This window comes from Monodon monoceros, unplaced genomic scaffold (genome assembly GCF_005190385.1).
Source record: "Monodon monoceros isolate NGI ecotype Baffin Bay Population unplaced genomic scaffold, NGI_Narwhal_1 Super_Scaffold_21, whole genome shotgun sequence".
Taxonomy (NCBI): domain Eukaryota; kingdom Metazoa; phylum Chordata; class Mammalia; order Artiodactyla; family Monodontidae; genus Monodon; species Monodon monoceros.
The window spans coordinates 140,496,528-140,517,657 of NW_021703778.1; the positions used below are offsets into that span (position 1 = coordinate 140,496,528).

The 21,130-nt window shown below is 37.2% G+C and overlaps 1 protein-coding gene across 4 annotated transcripts in view; it reads left to right on the forward strand.

The window, feature by feature from the left end:
- Positions 1 to 21,130, forward strand: part of RAD51B (RAD51 paralog B) — a 641,700-nt gene that overhangs the window by 34,711 nt on the left and 585,859 nt on the right. For all 4 annotated transcript variants that reach the window (XM_029239093.1, XM_029239092.1, XM_029239091.1 and 1 more), the window contains exons 5-7: positions 6,297 to 6,433; positions 17,935 to 18,054; positions 19,964 to 20,147. In XM_029239093.1, coding sequence (XP_029094926.1) covers positions 6,297 to 6,433; positions 17,935 to 18,054; positions 19,964 to 20,147 — 441 coding nt within the window. The remainder of the gene's footprint in view (positions 1 to 6,296; positions 6,434 to 17,934; positions 18,055 to 19,963; positions 20,148 to 21,130) is intronic.

Below are 21,130 nucleotides of genomic sequence, written 5' to 3' on the forward strand. Positions count from 1 at the left end.
GGTTCGTGCCCCGGTCCGGGAGGATCCCACATGCCGCGGAGCGGCTGGGCCCGTGAGCCATGGCCGCTGAGCCTGCGCGTCTGGAGCCTGTGCTCTGCAATGGGAGAGGCCACAACAGTGAGAGGCCCGCGTACCGCAAAAAAAAAAAAAAAAAAAAGATGCTGTGACGTTTCCACATGCTCTTTTCTCAGATCAGAACAAGGCAGTCCTTAAATTTTCTCTGCAAAGTGTTGGCTTGGTGGATTGCACCATCCTCATGCCCCTATTTTGAATGTGTGGAAGAGTTACTAGGTAAGATTTTAGGCCCCAATAGGTCCAGGTTTCACATTCATCTCTACCAGTGAATCTTTTTTAAGACTAAAATGACTAGGCTTCATTTTCACTTTAATATAATTAGACTTTCTTTTCTTGGTAATAATTCTCTTCCCCCTTTAAAGCAATTGCTAATATTTGCTTCCTTGTTGATATTCTAGTGCTCTTCACTACCGGTTGTTTTCTTTCTGTTCTTTTCCATTTCTCAAGCAGGATTGTTGAAACTCAGGCTCTAACTATATGAAGCTAATTGTATTTTACTGGTGTCTTCCGTGTGTAAATGCTGTATTCACTCTGAGTTTCCAAGAAGCAAATCACGTAGACTCTTCTGGTTTGGCACGTTCTCTCTTTCTAACCACCATTGGAGCTGAACCTGGGAACTGAACACAATTTGAAATTTTGTGGTTTGGCTGCTAGAAGTCAGAGCTAAACTATCTGAAGCTAAAAATTATTAATGTTGAAATGTTTTAACCCACTAAATAAACCTGAAAAAATAATGAAATTTAACTCCAGCCAGCCCATAAAAATTGCATATAACATATTTTTTTGAGGTTAGAAAGAGAGGAAAAATATATGAAAAGGATCTGAGATTGCTAAAGAATTAGAAATTAGTTACTATAGTTTAAAGAAAATGTTAATATCCAAATTCGAATGCAAAGTAAAGCAAGCATACAAAAGCCAAATGAACCCAGAAATCTTATGTTATTCATGTGATATTCTACTTTTCTCAAGACTGTACTAAATCAGTACATAAAAATAATGATGCAAAGCGAGAGAGAGGCATGGACATATATACACTACCAAATGTAAGGCAGATAGCTAGTGGGAAGCAGCCACATAGCACAGGGAGATCAGCTCGGTGCTTTGTGACCGCCTGGAGGGGTGGGATAGGGAGGGTGGGAGGGAGGGAGACGCAGGGGGGAGGAAATATGGGAACATATGTATATGTATAACTGATTCACTTTGTTATAAAGCAGAAACTAACACACCATTGTAAAGCAATTATACCCCAATAAAGATGTTAAAAAAAAAATAATGATGCAGGTAAAATACCAGTTGCACTTGTTTAACTTCAGATTTTTTTTTACATGTTTTCTTTGAAGATGGAATAATAAGATAACACCTTACAGTATCATGGTATTTGATACTTTACTGAATATATTCATATATTAACATCTTAAAAAATGTTTTTAAATTGAGGGCTTGTTTCACCTTTCCACTAAAAATCACAAAGCATTTCATGGGTTTAAGCTCATTAAATCTTAGAATATATCTAAAACCGGGCATGTAGGTACTATGTATAGAAAGGAAGTCCTTTGTTCCTCCGTTAGTTAGCACTCTGAAGAGTCATCATTTCTCATTTTCAAGATCCCCTTTCAACTATTATTGATAGAAGTTTCCTTTGCTCTGATGTCTGGTGATTAATTTGATCCATATTGTCCTTGATGATGATAAAAGGTCCATGAAAAGTGTTTTGGGCTCTTCAAAACTACCAGTCTCCAAAGGACAGTATGTAAGATGGTCCATTGGGTTGTGGGAAAAAGATATTAGAATTTTTATTGGTATTTCAGTTTAAAACATGAAATAAACCTTTATTGATATTGAATAAGTGGATTGACACTGGCATCCTTACTTGGTCTGTATGTTCGACTGTCATGTGTCAGGTATAGTCCATGAGGAAAGGATACAGAAGGTTCACAGGGGTACCTTGATTGTATCTTTATTTTCAACATATTGGGATGAATTATAGTTCTGCATGTACCTAGTTAGGTGGATTTATTGATTTAACTAAATCATACCTCACAAAGCAGACAAATGGCATAAAAAGATTCCTGCAAAGAAACTATGTATTGAAGGCAATACTAATAATGTGAGCAGAAGTGAACCACGTGTACATAAAAGTCAGAGCTGATGACTCTCCTACAATTAATGAAGTAAAAATCAATGACAGTCTAATCTCATCTGTGAAGACATCCAAAAAATTTGAAATTATAAAGAAAACAGTTTGATATATGGAATTGTATCCATTATTGTTAACAGTGAAACTTCCTCTGTTATTTTGTTCCTTGAAATACTGGCAAATGATAGTAGGAAGCCATCATAGTTAAGAAACACATCACAGGAAGACGAACCTCCACAGGTTTTTCAGTGACTTTTAAAGTCATGTGATACATATTCAATATCTAGAAAAATTTCACTAAAATTAATGATAGGTATTTAAAAGCCTCTTTTGGGTTTTCTTAAGAGCAAAAGGCCAAATGCAATACATTGTTAATACTGTCAGGGACACTCTTGTTCTTCCTGTCCTGTTACAGTAAAGTGGATGAAATAAGGCATAGGAAACAACATGGCAACAACTTAAGTGGATTCTTTTGTGAATAAATACCTTCAGATGGAAATCATTGCTGATGATAAGCATCAAGAATTAAAACAAGTTACTCATTGTGGAAAGATGCTATATAATAAAAGTACAGAAGTTTCTAACAGGGCCCAGATTATCGTATTAATAAGCTAGATTCTGTTTCAGTAATGAAATACATGAACTAAATTATTTTTGGGCCACAAAAGTAAAGATGTGTCAAGGAAGATATAGTCTCAAAAATAAATGACTTCTTGAATATAAAGCAATGTTTATGAGGGAATTTCCTGGTAGTAATGTTAATATTCTGATTTTGACAGGGGTTTAGATTGCATATGTATATACATTTGCTGGAACTCATCAAGTGATACACTCAAGATTTGGGCATTTCATTGTGTGTAAAATTTACCTTAAAAGGAAAAAAAATAATACACATTAAACTCAGGTTAATTATATACACACTGAACTGTTAGGGGAAAGTATATTTATGTCTTTGACTTACTTTGAAATGCATTTAAAAACATCTAAGATGGATTGATGAATGGATAGAAGGATGGATTGATGGATAGTATAGTGTAGTAGTATACTGTACTATAGTACAGTAACAATAAAATGGCAGTTGCAGAGTCTAGGTGGTGGGTATACGAATGTTCTCTGTAAAACTCTGAATTTTTCGGTTACATCATCCTTAGGCAGTCTATAGCAACACAGAAGCTGATGTCAGATGTGTGAAGAGTGCTTCAGGATGGTACAATTTTTATAAGAACCTGACTGGTAAAGTATTGACTCTTTGTAGTATAGTCTGTAATGAGACGAAGAGTGACCATGAAAGTCATTTGAATCACAAGAGCTTCTTTGGTTATCTCACAGCAAAGATTGTAAAAGACTGTTGAATTTAAAGATGGGTGAAACTTTTTTAAAATGAAAGGACAAGATATGTCAAATTTGCTGACACTTTTTGTATAACAAGTGGCTGTGTAATATGCCACCTAGCAGATTGAAAACCAAGCAAGCAAGCAACCAATGGAACACTCTTACTCCATCCCTTCAAAGTAAAGGATATTTTTACAATGAGTGCGAAAGTAACTGCTTCTTAAAAGACAGAGATCAAAATACAGAGTGTTTTTCAAATCATTGCTTGGAAATGTTTCTTTTATCATATGATTTTTGTCATCAAAGATGTGTATCTTGTGAAAACTTTACTATCTGCACACTTTAAAAAACTTTAACAGTATTTTCTATACTGTTAAGAAATCTTCCAGATAGTTTCCTTTGATTGTGAAACCAATTATTAAAAATGTTAAAAGTCAATATATTTTGATTAGTTTACGAAAATAATTAGTTGAGGGGCTTCCCTGGTGGCACAGTGGTTGAGAATCTGCCTGCTAATGCAGGGGACACGGGTTCGAGCCCTGGTCTGGGAAGATCCCACATGCTGTGGAGCAACTAGGCCCGTGAGCCACAACTACTGAGCCTGCACGTCTGGAGCCTGTGCTCCGCAACAAGAGAGGCCGCGATAGTGAGAGGCCTGTGCACCGTGATGAAGGGTGGCCCCCGCTTGCCACAACTAGAGAAAGCCCTCGCACAGAAACGAAGACCCAACACAGCCCTAAATAAATAAATAAATACTCCTGTTCTCTGTTCAAAAAAAAAAAAAAAATTTATATAGCCAGAGTTTAACAAAAACTTGATAATTGAAAAAGGTATTAAAAAATAATGATTTCCTAAGTACAACAAATCATGTATTTCTTTAATTTCAATCCTTGCAGTTTTGCAATTATCACCTTCTCAACTGTAGAGCCATTGCAATTAAGTACTGAAATAAGCAAAACTTAGGAACTGACATTTCAGTTACTGAATTACAAAATATTTAAATCAATATTTAAAAAACAGCATACATAGTTTCATTTATTTTCATTATTATCTTTGCTCCACTAAAAGTGCTAATAAGTTTTTATGAGCGTGAAAAGGTCTATACAACTAATATATGTTATGAAACTATTGATTTGTATTGTATTTTAGAATTAAAACAAGATACGAAACTATTTTTAAATGCTTGTAATCTTTATTTTTTAATCCCTATTTCATGTGGTTTTATACTGCATAGAATGTATTAGTAAAATAGTATATATATAATACATATGCATATATTGGAGGTTCATACTAAAATTTTTATTTTTTTTGGTTTGTTTGTTGGAGTATGTAATCAAAGAACTTTGGAGTTCTCACTGATCGCTCATGATCTGGCACACTGTTACTGCTAGCAGCAATTATTTATCCTAAAAGTCTATATCATTGTTTTAGAGATTATAAATCAGCACATGCTTTCTAGCTTGTGAGCCTTTGTTTTTTTTAATGTTAAACTTTGATAAATGAAGTTTACCCTTACTCTAAATTCCAAAAACAGTAGTTCTCAAATGTAGAGCAGCATCAGTGTCAACTTACTAGAAACGTAAATTTTCAGGCCCTATTTCAGACCTATTGTTAACCAGAAATGCTGGTCGATTAGCTTGCCAGGTGATTCTAATGTTCACTCATGTTTGAGAACCATTGGCCTCCATGATTTAGACTCCTGGGTCATCCCTTCTTATTTCTTCCTGCTTCATAGTATATCTGAGACAGTTTCTTCAGATCTCGTGTGTCTCAGTCTTAGCTTGGACTTCTGTTCATCTCTACCTGAGATTTTCTTCTCTCCTTTCCTTTCTTCTTTTCCCTTCTTCCTATTGTGAAAAATTGTTCATTAGTGTTATCCTCACAAAAGGGATAGTGTTTTGGTTCTTAAAATTTGGATGCCACAGCCAGTATGACAAATAGCGTGTTAAAGGGGATATTTTTAATATTTTCAAATTAATTTTTGTTAACTGCTTCCTGTTGGACTCAAATATGCCTGTGATTAACGTCCTATTCTTTTCCATCTATATCCTCTTGTTTTTGAATTTTATAATCTCAAAATAGCTTTCCACCAACTAAAATTTTAAAATATACACTTCAAAGTATGAATCACCTAGATTCAGTAATTATTGAATTGTGTTTTATTTGTTTTATCTCTCTTCTGCACAGACACACACACACACACACACACAGACACATACACTTTTTTTCTGATTCATTTGAAATTAAATTGTATGTATCAATACCTTTTACTGCTAAATACTTTTAAGAATAAAGATCAAAGTACCTTTTAGTGGGACTAGTACAAATGTACTAGTACTAGTACAAAATTGTTTTGAAAGGCCAATTTATAACAAATGCTAAACCAATTATTAAAGCCTCTTAAATATTTTTAAGATCTTTCTATAAATGTCTTAATGAGGAAAAGGTATAGAACTCCAAGTTGTGAATTTATAAATGAATCCTCAAGGCTTTCTCAACCAGTTTTTCATCTGAACTACAGAACGCAGGATGGTCTGCGTGACTATTTTCTCACTTCTCCCAGGGATGGTGCATAACTAGTACCAATTCAGATGCATAGGGGAGAAGTTAATTTATTACATACAAGGGGCGTATTAGAATGTTCTCTCTGGGAACCCAGGTTAGTTGGACTGTATATGTAGCAAGTTCTTAAAAGGATTTTGCTTTGATTAGATTGTAATGTTTATACAAATAACAATTTTTTTAATTTTAGATTACAGGTCCACCAGGTTGTGGAAAAACTCAGTTTTGTATAATGATGAGCATTTTGGCTACATTACCTACCAACATGGGAGGATTAGAAGGAGCCGTTGTGTACATTGACACGGAGTCAGCATTTAGTGCTGAAAGGTGGGAGATTTTATTACTTTTCATTAGAATGCTTTATCTTTGTAACTTATGTACAGCATGTAACATTTACAAACAAGTTAACATTTTTAGTTTTGAGAATACAGAGTGTTAGATACTGTTTTAAAGGAATTTTCCTTTTAAAATTAACACAGGCAGCAATTTCGTTTTGCCTTTTCTATCCCTCTCTTACTGGTTTGAGTGGGGTTCCTGAATAAGCTGTGTTTCGCAGAAAGTCAGGAAGAAACAAGTTTAAGAAACAGAGAGAGGTATGTAAGTAGAAAATGGAGAAGAGGGAAAGTTAATAAGAGAGACAAAAGGTAAGCTGCTTTGTAAGTAATTACCAGTTGGAAGTAAAATATTAGTGAATGGAAAAATTGCAATTTTCAAAACATTTTTTGCTTGAGAAATATTTTACTTTAATCTTTGAAATAGTGTGGTATTAAATGCAAGAAACACACCAATGATAAGTATATGCATGCTTAGAAAGAAAAGATTTCCTTAGTTTGGCAAGGACCTTTATTTTAACATTCTATGAGAAAGGCATTCAGTCATTAGCGTAACTCTGTATACCTGAAGATAAGTCTGATCTCCTCTTCCCCTGCTCTGATTGACGTTGATAAGTAGCAGTGCTTTATATATCTAGAGAATGACTCAATTCTGCTTTCTTAGCCAAGGTATAGTATAGGTATAGTTCTTTGGGTCTTTCTCTAGTTATGTCACAGTGAATCTTACTTATTTCTCTCTAAGAGTACTACAAAGATCAAAGTGTATTACCTGACCAGATAAATTTCAAATGGATTATTTTGCCTAGAGCTTATTTGCATTGTTCTACATCTCTTGATTATCTATTCTTTCTAAGTATATGCCACTGGTTTGTCAGCTCTTTGAGTTTGTGTTATATCTTTGTATCTTGAAAGCCAAATCCTACGACTGACACATACTAACTGCTCAGAAAATGTTTGATAAATGAAGGAATTGACAGGTATTGCTCTCAGATCATGGAATCCAGACACCATTTCCTACTAAAAGGAATGAGGGTTCCATGGGGGAATGGCTGATTCTAGCTATGGAGCAGAAAGTTTTGTTTGTTTGTTTTAGTAAAAGGCAAAAGATTTATTCAATCTGAAGAGAAACTAGAGTATTAGGAGGTTTTTAAGTTGAGTCTGAAACATCTTATCTGATAGCAAGAAAGCTATCAAAGACTAGCTAAGGGAGTGTCAGAAGGACTCTGGAGTCAACCTGAAGAGCTCCCACTGGCCAAAGATGAAACAAATCGAGCACCAGTAGAACAATAATAGAAGTTGATTGAAACACATGGAATATGTTTAAATTCATGAGTCTGTAATATTAAGAAATGAAAAGCAGGACTTCCCTGGTGGCACAGTGGTTGAGAATCCACCTGTCAATGCAGGGGTCATGGGTTCGAGCCCTGATCCGGGAAGATCCCACATACCGTGGAGCAACTAAGCCCGTGAACCACAACTACTGAGCCTACATGCCACAACTACAGACGCCTGCATGCCTAGAGCCTGTGCTCCACAACAAGAGAAGCCACCGCAATGAGAAGCCTGTGCACCACAATGAAGAGTAGCTCCCGCTCTCCGCAACTAGAGAAAGCCCATGCGCAGCATCGAAGACCCAACACAGCCAAAAATAAATAAATAAATAAAATGAAAAGCAACAACTTGATCACCATTGAAGAATTCTGGAGAAGCAACTTATTATTTTGAAAATGAGTTAAAAAAAAAAAAAGGAAATCAAGCGTTTATTCTCTTTTCAATATGAACTGTATTACCAAGTAACAAATATGTCTTTTTTATAGAAGTATTCCAATAATAAACGACGAAGGAATGATACAGTATAACCAAATTATAAACCCTAATAATCTAGTGATCTAGGAACTGAATATTGTGATATAGTAAATACATATTTTGTTGTCATCCTGGTTACTGACAAACGAACTTCTAAAACCTTTGGAATATCCTGAGTGATAGAGCTGAGAGGAGCATAATTTGGTATTCGTAATTAGCCCCTTTCCAACCATACCTGAGTTTATGCTAACGAGATGACTCTTGGTGGGCCCCTAGATTGCATCTGAAGGGGGCTGGTTGCCAGAGGAACTGGTCATGTGATTATAGGTTTGAACTTTCAGCCCTACCTCCCCAACCTCTGAGGAGGGAAGAGGGACTAGAAATGGATCAGTCAGCATTCCCATTTAATGAATCATGCCCATGTAATGGAATCTCCACAGAACCCTCTAACTGGTAGGGTTTGGAGAGCTTCTGGGTTGGTGAACACATTGAGGTGCTGGGGGGGATGGTACTCCCGATTTATAGCTGGTTGGTCTGAAGTACCAGAGGCCTGGGACTTGTGATTGAAGACTGAAGTGGGGGCAGCTTTGTGAATCTGAGCCTTTAACCTGCGGTGTCTGAGTTAACTCCTAGTAGTTAGTGTTAGAATTGAATTGACTTGTAGGACACTCAGTTGGTGTCCATAGGGAATTGGAAAATTGCTTAGTATAGAAAACCCACACATTTGGTGTCAGAGTGTTGTGAATAAAAACAGTTCATAAACAGAAAAGTGTGCTAGTATCACAAAAAGGCAACCAGTCATTGTGGTACTTGCTGATGGAAGAATAATCAAACCAGAAAGTGATCAAGCTTTCAGATCCAACGACCAGTTTACAACATATACAGAGAAGAGAGCAACACATGAAACTACACCTGAGGGATGTAATCAGAAAATCCAGACTGTGGAAAACAACAACAATTTGTAGGATTAAAAAAAAGAGTTGGAGGATAAACCTTTGGATTAAAAGAGACTTAAAAGATGTATTGAGGACATTTAGGGTGCTTCCATGTCCTGCCTATCGTAAATAATGCTGCAAAGAACATTGGGGTGCATGTATCTTTTTGAATTATAGTTTTCTCAGGATATATGCCCAGTAGTAGTAGTGCTGGGTCATATGGTAGTTCTATTTTTAGTTTTTTTAGGGAACCTCCATACTGTTCTCTATAGTGGCTGTATCAATTTACATTCCCACCAACAGTATTACTCAGCCATAAAGAGGAATGAAATTGGGTCATTTGTAGAGATGTGGATGGACCTAGAGTCTGTCATACAGAGTGAAGTAAGTCAGAAAGAGAAAAACAAATATCGTATATTAACACATATATGTGGAATTTAGAAAAATGGTACAGATGATCCTATTTGCAGGGCAGGAATAGAGATGCAGACATAGAGAACGCACATGTGGACACAGCGGGAGGGGAGGGTGGGATGAATTGGGAGATTAGGATAGACATATATACACTACCATGTGTAAACTAGATAGCTAGTAGGAACCTGCTGTATAGCACAGGGAACTCAGCTTGGTGCTCTGTGATGACCTAGATGGGTGGGATGGGTGGGAGGGAGGTCCGAGAGAGGGGATATATGTATACGTATAGCTGATTCACTTCATTGTACAGCAGAAACTAACATAACATTGTAAAGCAATTATACTTCAATAAAAAAAAAATAGAGCTTAAAAAAATGTATTGGGCTTCCCTGGTGGCACAGTGGTTGAGAGTCCGCCTGCCGATGCAGGGGACCACGGGTTCGTGCCCCGGTCCGGGAAGATCCCACATGCCGCAGAGCGGCTGGGCCCGTGAGCCATGGCCACTGAGCCTGTGCGTCCGGAGCCTGTGCTCCGCAACGGGAGAGGCCACAACAGTGAGAGGCCCGCGTATCGCAAAAAAAAAACCCAAAAACCAAAACAAAAAAAATATATTGCTCACATCACATTGTATACCTTAAACTTACACAATGTTATATGTCAATTATATCTCAGTAAAGCTGGGAAAAAGACATAGTGATCAATTGTAATGTGATAAACTTATTTGGATCTTTAACAAATAAATGGTAAAAACAAAAAAAAACAACAGAAGCATAAACATGTGACACCACTGGAAATCTGAACGTTGAAACATTTGATATTAAAGCTGATAAGACAAATATATTTCATGCTAAATCTGGTAAAGACACTGGCTCGCTCAGGTTGTCCAGGTGAAAGGTACTCTTTAAAATGCCAATGACTAGCTTTCAACTCATAAGCCAAGAAGGTATTAAATAGCCAATTAGGTAATAAATAGCTAATGTATAAATAGCTCTTACAAAGGTCCTGGGGCATTTGCTTAAAGAATTGAAGGATTAAGGTTATTCTGATAACAGCAGTTTAGTTCACTGTAATTGCATTCTTGCTTTTTTTGCACCACTTTCAAAGCTGAGTTTACAATGTCTTCTTAAACTGTTGCATTATTTCATTGTTATCAGCATTACAGTTCAGAGTAGGTTAAAAACCTATCAGTGAATTAGGTGAAATCCAGTAGCAGGTGACTAGTCTACATTCTCCACATTAATTTGTGGAGATTTTTGTTTTTCTTTGTCTTTGCATTTAGTCTAATTGGCTACTTTTTGCATTCTCTGTATTAATTATTTTCCTTCATTATCTTTTCCTGCCTATGTACATATTACTTAGTACTTGCATTAGAGGCAGGCTGGAAAATGGAGTGGTAAAATTTTTGTCCCTTTTGTTGGAATTATGTTGCATAATTCACAAGGAACTCTTATGAAGGTCATTTGAAGACAAGGATTGAGATTTATATTGTTTTTATTTTTCTAGTCTATTCTCCACAACGCTTGAAAAGTGTGATGATCTGGTGCTAGGATCAGGTGGAATCAAAGGTCCCTATGCTCTATGCTCTTTTGTATAGATGCCAGACCTGGTGTTCTTTTAGTGCCTTCTGGAGTTTGTCATGGCAGGTCAGAGCATGGAGCTGGCTCTGTGATGCTTGGTCACATTTCATTTGTGCTGTTACAATACTGTTTGATTCCTATTTGGAGTTACTGGGGAAGGTTGGTCAATCAGTTAGGGAAGCTTTCTCCTGCAAGCAACTGGATACACAAAGAACAGCGGCTTAAACAACAAGAGGTTTATATTTTTCCCCATAACAGGAAGACCTGAGTAGGTCGTTGCTGGCACTGGTTCTGTCTCTCAGTGATGATACAGACCTAGGGCTGGTACATTTTAGGCATAATATCCATTCTGTGCTTGAGTCAGTGAGAAGAGAAAGAGCCAATTATATCTTTTATCAGGAAAATATGATTTTCAGAGTAGCCGCCTCCTCCCTTCTGCTGATTTTCTTTTCACGCTCTGGAATCCTTCTGCAGACTTCTCACTTGGTCACCCCTACATGCAAGGGAGGATGGAAAAGTGAGGGCAAAACATACTTGTAACAAGTGTGATGGGGCTGGTTAACATAACTGCTTGAGTAAAATTGGGGTTCCCATAGCAAGGAAGAAGTGGGAATGGATATTGGTAGGTAATTAATACTGTCTCCCACAACTGGGATAGTTTTTGGACTCAGATAAGAGATAAAGCAGGAAAATATAAGACCCAGAAAGGAATATGCTTTAGCTTTCTGTATGTCTCTGTATGGATAATTGTCTCCATTTTGTCCTTCAAACAAGCTCTCCGAAAAGCACAAATGAGGGCTTCCCTGGTGGCACAGTGGTTAAGAATCCGCCTGCCAATGCAGGGGACATGGGTTTGAGCCTTGGTCTGGGGAGATCCCATGGGCTGTGGAGCAACTAAGCCCGCGTGCCGCAACTACTGAACCTACGTGCTGCAACCACCGAAGCCCACATTCCGAGAGCCCATGCTCCACAACAAGAGAAGCCACCTCAGTGAGAAGCTAGCGCACTGCAACGAAGACCCAACGCAGCCAAAAATAAATAAATAAAATAAATGAATTTTAAAAAATCAGTTAAAAAAGAAAAACACAAATGTGAAAGTGAATTGAAGGATTAACATGAAGGAAGATTAAGGGATTAACCTATAGAGAATTTAGGGTAAGTGAAAAAAGTGGAAAATAATTTCTGTCAATAAGTTGCTAGATATCTTTTTATCAAGAAGGAGGAAGAAAACAGAGGAAGAATAAATAAAAATAAGTGAAGTTTAAAATGTATTAAAAAAAAAGAAAGGATTTCCTTGCTGGTGCAGTGGTTAAGAGTCCACCTGCCAATGCAGGAGACACGGGTCCTAGTCCGGGAGGATTCCACATGCTGCGGAGCAACTAAGCCCATGCGCCACAACTACTGAGACTGAACTCTAGAGCCCGCCAGCCACAACTACTGAGCCCACATGCCACAACTACTGAAGCCCGCACGCCTAGAGCCCGTGCTCCACAACAAGAGAAGCCACCGCAATGAGAAGCCCGTGCACCACAACGAAGAGTAGCCCCTGCTTGCCACAACTAGAGAAAGCCTGCACGCAGCAACGAAGACCCAACACAGCCTAAAATTAAAGAAAGAAAGAAAGAAAAAAAAAAGAGAAAAGAAAACCTTGAGGTGATATACTTAAAAGCACTTTGGAATGCTTAGTTATATATTTTTTTAAAGCAATACACTAGCTAGCTCATTTTTACATATCTTTGAGAAGTACGTTAATCATGCTTGTTCATCACAGGCTGCAATTGTATTTCTGTACTGCTTAATAATTAGATAATAGTATACACTGGTGCTAAACCCTCAGGTACTCAGGGACTGCCTTGGGGAGAGGGGAATGCTAAACAGGCAGAGTTCTGGATCTCCTTCTTCTGATTGATTCAGGAAAAGTCTGTTTTTATTTGTTTTACCTATTGGACTTTGCTTAGGGTCTCATATAGTCTTAGATGCTATATGCTGTACATACCTTGAGAATAGAGATAAATAGGTTAGTGACCTGTCTATGGAAATTTTGGCAGCCATGAAAATTCCAGTATACATGAATTGAATGAATACTATATTATCCCTATTGGGGATCATTAAAAAAAGATGGAACTGGAGGTTAAGAATGAAAAAGGAAGGTAATATGGATGGTAGTAGTAATAGAAATTTTTAAAATAAAACTTTGGGAGAAATAAAATGGATAAAGGAAAATAAAGCAGTCTTAGAACTGCAAGTGGAATGTGTGTGAGGAAGACGGAGGGATCTGGGGAAGCAGGAGATGGGACCCAGGACTCTGGAAGGTGGAGACTTGGGGAGGTGGACATAGAATTGGAATTGTAAGAGGCAGAAGTAGACATTCCTGAGATGTCATGAAATCAGAAGAGCTTTGAAAACTAGGAAGAAAGATGTAGTCCAACAGGGGAGGAAGAAAATCAAGTAATCACAAAATTGTAAAATTATAACTATTATAACTAAGTATACAGAGGAGAGGTATATGTTGTGTTGGTACCATGTGGAAGCAATGGCCAAGCTTAGATCTGAAGGAAGTTTCGTACTTGGTGTTAATGTCATTTCTGAGGGTGCCAAGCACCCTACAGCCAGTGCCCTTTAATTCCTACCAAACTACCTAGAGTATCACTCGTTCTGAACCAGTGTATCAGGGAGAGGCATGAAGTGGTAGTGCCCAGCATGACTTTGGCTGATTCTGGAGGCAATACCAGTGTGGTCTTAGGACCATTTACCTACTTGCTAGTTGGTACAAATCCAGATCTTTAACCCAGGGGGCAAACAACATGGGAGATAAATTCCCTTTTACTGTTTTTTGAGATGGTTTCATGAGTCTGAGTAGGTTTTTCCTAGTTCAGTTCCAGCTGTCCTATCATTTGTGAATCGAGGTGAATTAGTGGTGAGGGAGATCCTGAAGAGTTTTTATGATAGAAAATGAAAATTAGTCATAAGTACTTATTATCACTAAAACAAAACATGGGAATATTCTGGAATCTGTAAGGAACTAATAGATTCACGTTATTATACGTTGTAATACCACAGTATGAAGCAAGTACATATTGAATTAATCAACAGGACAGTATTACATGAAGCTTTGCGAAACCATAAACTTATGTTTCAGCACATTTATGATGCTAGATTTCAACTAGAATTTTGGAAAACTTTTTTTTTTTTTTTTTTACATTAAGCATGTGTTTGGTTTCAAGTTGGCATGTGGTCACTAATGTAAAGCTTTTCTTTTATAAAAGAGCTGTGAAGTAACAGGAGGAACTTATAACAGAAACCTTGATCTGAATCCAGTCTTCTCCACTTTAGTGAATGGTAATTCCGTTTCTCCAGCTGCTCATCCGATTAGTCAAGAAATCCCTTCAATCCTCTATGGAACTGTATCTGGAGTGCAGTTACTTCTAATCACCTGATCTGTTCTCTAGGTCAAGTCATCATCTCTATCTGGACGACAGGCACTAGCTGATCTTGCTGTCACCTTTGCCCCTCCATAGCCTCTTCTACATTTGGTAGCTAGAGTGATTCTTTAGGAAAAGAAAAGAAGTTGGATCACGTCAGTCCTGATCCTAGGTTTCGCATTTTACTAAATGAAATCTAAAAAACCCCCCCAGAAAAACCCACAAATGTAAAAATCTTATGTGATCTTGGCCCCTGGCTAGCTCTCTCACCTTATTTCCTTTTATTCCACCTCTTGGTTCCTGTGTTCCAGCTACTACAAGCCTCCCTGTTACTCCTGCAACACCCCAGGCATCTTCCCACATCTGGACTTTTGCACTTGCTGTAATTCTCTTTTCCTGTGTGCTGTTTCACTGGATAGCCACATGGTTCACTTTCTCATCTCCCTTAAACCTTTGCTCAAATGTCACCGTATTACAGAGGCTTTCCCAGACTACCCTCCATGAAATAGCTCTTACTTCTGTCTGTCACAATCTGTTCCCTTAACCTGATTCACTTTTCTTTAAAGCACATATTATCCGACATGTTAATATATATTTATTTGTTTGTCTTTCTCAGTAGCATGTAAGTTCCATGAGGGAAGGATTTTTTTGTTTTGTTTTCTTGTTGTTGTTCATAGCTGTATCCTTAGCTCCTAGAATGGTGCCTCGCATATTAGGTCCTCAAATATTGAATGAATGAATCTTAAATGCATCTTTTGAAAAGAGTACTTTTAATAAAAAAGATGTCCACTAGATGGCACTGCTTTCAAATTTTATGTAATTAATGTCTGGGAGGAAAACATAAGATCTTTTCTTTCGGTGGCTGTAACCAAAAAAGATCTTTGCGGTGAAGATTGTCATAAGAAATTCTACAATTAATGTGAGGCATATAGAATACTACATTTGGTTTTTGATTTATATATTTTTAGATACTTTTTCTAAAATGAAAAACATTTGGAGAAACTTACAGAAAATGACAGCATATTCGTGTGTAAATATCCATTTGATACAGGTATTCAGCGTGATAACTGTGGATAAGGTTAGTTCAGGTCCACACATTGACCACCCTCCTTCTGAGGTGCCTTTAATGGAATGAGAGAGCAGAAATAGTTTCCAGAGCCTTTGACTATCAAGCTGCTTGCTGGTTGAAATCCAGCCTAGTGTTAGATTCAGAAAATTATTATTGTCTGTCAGCTGTTCAGTTGTTGTTGCCAATGACTTAGGTACTCTCAGTCTGGTTCCTAATCGACTGGGTATCCAAATTTTGAAAAACTTCCATGTTTCTGGCAGGTGTCACCATCCCTATCCTGTTAAAAATCAGCAGGTTCCAAGTGTCAGAGCTTTTTATCTGACTTCTCTGACTAGCACTAAACTCAGCAAATAGTTGCCCTAATCAAGAAATTTACACATTTTCCCCAGACTCTCAAAATTTGCCCGTTCTGCTTTGCCAGTGTCGTCTCATTTCTTCTTGCTTTCATCACTTACCTCATTTCCTCCTTTTTTTCTAGTCCCTGTGCCTCCCTCTCTCAAGTACTTTTCCTGAATGGTCATTTGATCCATTCTGTACTCAACTTTTTACACAACTTTCGGTACTATTCCTTACTCCTAAAGTAATTTTTCCTCTTCTTTTTCAAACCAATGATGCCTTTTCTTTTCACATTGTTCAAAATATACTTTTTTGTTTGTTTGTTTGTTTGTGGTACGCGGGCCTCTCACTGTTGTGGCCTCTCCCGTTGCGGAGCACAGGCTCTGGACGAGCAGGCTCGGCGGCCATGGCTCACTGGCCCAGCCGCTCCGCGGCATGTGGGATCTTCCTGGACCGGGGCACGAACCCGTGTCCCCTGCATCGGCAGGCGGACTCTCAAACACTGCGCCACCAGGGAAGCCCCCAAAATATACTTTTTAAGGAATGTTATTAACTAGTTTTATTTTTTTTCTTTCCTGTTTTAGAGTTTCTCTTTCATTTCTGAGTATGGCATATGTGAGGAACTTATTTTATCTCTTTAACATTCTCAGCTTCTTCTTGGAGCTCATTAACTATTTAGAAATGAAAACACTATTCTTTTATACTTTTGTGTTGTTAAATGGAACGTAAAATATAGGATGGTTTTAGTGTATATAGTCCTTCCTCCCAGTCACCCTTGGATGGTTAAGTATGGGGCTGATAAGGTATCATTTTAAATAGGAGACAATTACACTCAAAGATTTACATTTTGTATTTTTAGCCTGAAATATTTGAAATTTCTAATAACGATTATAGTTGCATCTGTTTCAACTTGTCACTCTCTAATACTCAGCCTACCCCATGCATTAGATCTAGCTTTGAGGTCGGAATTCAGTGTTCAGAAAATAATTTTTTGTTTACTAAGGAAATATTGGACACATCCATTTGTTTAGAAAATAGTTTCCTGTTTACCAAAGAACTATTGGATAGCACTTATTTTGTATGTATTTAAGTTTTAATTGAGAAAACATTTTTCTGGTCTGAGACATGGAGATTTACTGATATCTGATTATTAGAATGATAATATTCTGTATTCAAATATATTTCATTTGTGAAAATGAAAGCGTTTTTCTTATTTACTGAACATATGGTGCTAGTCAAATTTTCATTTATAAAAAAACATATTTTTATGTTAAACCTCAGATATATTGCTTGCTCAGCATTAGATGAGATTAAGAGCCCTTGCTAGGCTTGTGCTATGACTGGTAATCTCTTTTAGTGCTTACAAACAAGGGCTTACATTCCATAATTGTGTATGAAGCCATTTTGCTTATACCTGCTCTTTTTTTTTTTTTTTTAATACCCGCTCTATTGATAAGGCTTTTTTTCCAGTGTTACTTATGGCTTATGAGTTTCCTAAGTAAAATTTATGTGGCCTTAAATATTGACTATTTTTATTTATTTATTTATTTTAATTTTTTGGTACAATTTTTAAAGGTTACTTTCCATTTAGTTATTACAAAATATTGGCTACATTCCCCATGTTGTACAATATACCCTCGAGCCTATCTTAAACCCAGTAGTTTGAACCTCCCACACCCCCAACCCTATATTGCCCCTCCCCTCCCCTCCCCACTGGTAACCACTAGTTTGTTCTCTGTATCTATGAGTCTGCCTCTTTTTTGTTATATTCACTAGTTTGTTGTATTTTTTTAGATTCCACATATAGGTGATATCATACAGTACTCATCTTTCTCTATCTGACTCATTTCACTTAGCATAATGCCCTCCATTCATGTTGCTGCAAATGGCAAAAAAATATTGACTGTTTTTGCTTGTGCTATTTTTTTCCTCCACAGACTGGTTGAGATAGCAGAATCTCGTTTTCCCAGATATTTTAACACTGAAGAAAAATTACTTTTGACAAGCAGTAAAGTTCATCTTTATCGGGAACTCAGCTGTGATGAAGTTCTACAAAGGTATGCTGTCTTAGATTTTGGTATTTTAGTAATACTTTGAAGATTTATTTTTTGTCTTTCATGTTTTCAGCTTCTGAGTAAAAAAAAGTCCCTACAAATTAGGATTATGAGAAATAATTATTTCAGTGTTCTTCATTTACTACTATTGGTTGAAGTATTTCTTTAAAAATGAAAAATATTTTAAATGAATAAAATGTTTTAGATTTAACTAATTAAGTGGTATATTATCTACTGTTCCATTAACAAATTACCCCAAAGTTTAGCAGCTTAAAGCAGTAAACATCTGTTATCTCACATAATTTTTGAGGGTTAGGTATCTGGGAATGGCTTAGCTGAGTATTTCAGGCTCAGGGTTGCTCAAGAGCTTGCAGTTAAGCTGTTGGCCAGGGTTGTAGTAATCTCAAGGGTCATCTGAGGCTGGAGAATCTTAGAGAATTCCAGGATCATTCATGTAGTTGCTGGAAGGCCTCCCTTCCTTCCAGGAGAGGCCTCTAGTTCTCATTGTGTGGGTCTCTCCATAGGGCTGCTTACAACATGTTGTTGACTGAAAAAAAAAAAAGCACACAACCTAAAAGTTGAGAATTATGTTTTATTCAGCAGACATACTGAGGACTTAAGCCTAGGAGGCAGCCTCTCAGATAGCTCTGAGGGACTGCTCCAAAGAGGTAAGGGAGAAGCCAGGATATAGGAGTTTTTGCAACAAAAACAAGGTAGTTGAAACATCAAAAAATTACTGTAAACTAAAGAAAAAACAAACATCTTGAGTTAATGAATTTAGCACTTTTGTATGTATGGGAAGATGCAAGAGTCTGGGCTATTGAAATCATTCCTTTGATATGCACCTTAACTGTCTAGGGCCAGTATCTTGCTTTTCTCTATTCTGAATTCCCTCAAGGTGCACAGTCAGGGCAGCTGCAGTGGCTGATGGCTTGATGGCCTCAACATCCTTTGTTTACTGATGTGGCAGGTGACATTTTTGGTCCACAATGGTATCTTGCCTCTGCCAGAGCCAGTGCTCTGAGAGAGAGTGGGCAAGTAAGAAGGAGCCCAAGATGGATGCTGTAGTCCTTCACAACCTACTCTCAGAAATGGTGTACTGTCATTTTGTCATATGCTATTGGTCCACAGGACAACCCTGGTACAATGTGGGAGGGGACTCCACAAGGATGTGAATACCAGGAGGTGGGAGTAAATAGGGACCATTTTGGATCCAGGCTACGGCAAGCAGTTTTGCTCTAAACTGGAGCTTTAGCAGTATCATAAGAAAACAAAGGGGGCTTCCCTGGTGGTGCAGTGGTTGAGAATCTGCCTGCCAATGCAGGGGACATGGGTTCGAGCCCTGGTCTGGGAAGATCCCACATGCCACAGAGCAACTGGGCCCGTGAGCCACAACTACTGAGCCTGCGTGTCTGGAGCCTGTGCTCCGCAACAAGAGAGGCCGCGACAGTGAGAGGCCCACGCACCTCAATGAAGAGTGGCCCCCGCTTGCCGCGACTAGAGAAAGCCCTCGCACAGAAACGAAGACCCAACACAGCCAAAATAAATAAATTAATTAATTAAAAAAAAAAGTGGATAAGCAGTAAAATCTACATTTGAGCTGATACAAATTGTCAGAAGAGAAAAAAATATCGACACGTTTCACATTTGAGGTAGATTAGATAAATGTTTGATTAAAAAGAAAAGGAAACCAAGGAGTGAAGCTAAATGAAAACATTTTGGCCTATTTCCCAAAGTGTGCAATATATATAGAAGAGCTGAAAATAATGTATGTTTACTGAATATCTGCAATAATTACTGCAACTTAGGGAAGAATAATTTGTTGTTTTAAAGGTAGTTAACCTTGCCATGCCCTATTTTTTAAAATTATACCTTAAATTTATCCACTATTTTATAAATTCTGCTTTTACAGGATTGAATCCTTGGAAGAAGAAATTATTTCAAAAGGAGTTAAACTTGTGATTATCGACTCTGTTGCTTCTGTGGTAAGAAAGGAGTTTGATACACAACTTCAGGGCAACATGAGAGAAAGGAACAAGTTCTTGGCAAGAGAAGCAGCCTCTTTGAAGTATTTGGCTGAGGAATTTTCAATCCCAGTAAGTTTTTATTTTTCTCTTTTTTTCCTTTCTTTTATATTTTCACTAACTTATAACATCAAATAATATAATTTAAAGGAAATTAAAACATGACTTTTTAATGGTAGCACAGTCTAATTGCTATAGCAAATACCACCATCTTCTAAAATGTATTCATCTCTTGAGATTATTTCGTCCTTTTCACAATTTGAGCCTAAGAAGATTTAAATATTGTTTTCCAAAGTTCCTTTAGTCAGTACTTTTCTTCTCTCTCATTGTTTAGTCTTTGTGCATGTTTTTATATTGCTTTTATCACACTGAGATAAGTAATAAGTATTAAAACTCCATGAAATTGCCTGTGTCTGTTTCTATACAGCTTTTTATTTTATGGCAGAAGTTGTCAGTTTTATAAGTATTTAAGGTTTAGACATTGTTATTGTGTTCAGTGCTGTTTTGTACACCATAGGATTTGGTTTGCTTCAAAAGCCAGAGGTTGATTTTTTAGGGTGTTTGGAGTGATAGTAATGAAAGCGTAAGTAAGGAAAACTTGAAAAATTACTCTTGGCGTGACTTTCAGTAGTGGGAATTGTGATCAGGAAATCTGAAGATGAGGTATATTTCAAGGGTTTGTGCTGGGTAAGCTATGAGTACTAAGTTATATTCCCGTTAGGAATGTGTGGGAGAGTGCAGTTTGCTCTGAAGTCTCACCAACATTTAGCATTGTCAGGATTTTCAATTTTAGCCATGTATCATCTCAACAGAAGATAGGAAAATTCCTTGAACTGAGATAAAATTTAGTGATGATTTTATAATTTTTAGATTTGTTTGGAAAATTAAAACCTTGGATCTTTGTAACATAGAGAATATGTACTGTTAGTGGAAACTACCACATAGCCTTTGAGATTGATAAACCTAAGCAAGAATCGAGGGGGAAAATGTGGCATTCAAAAAGTTCTACATGTTTTAATGGCTTTTAAATTCATATTTTGGATTATATGGTATAA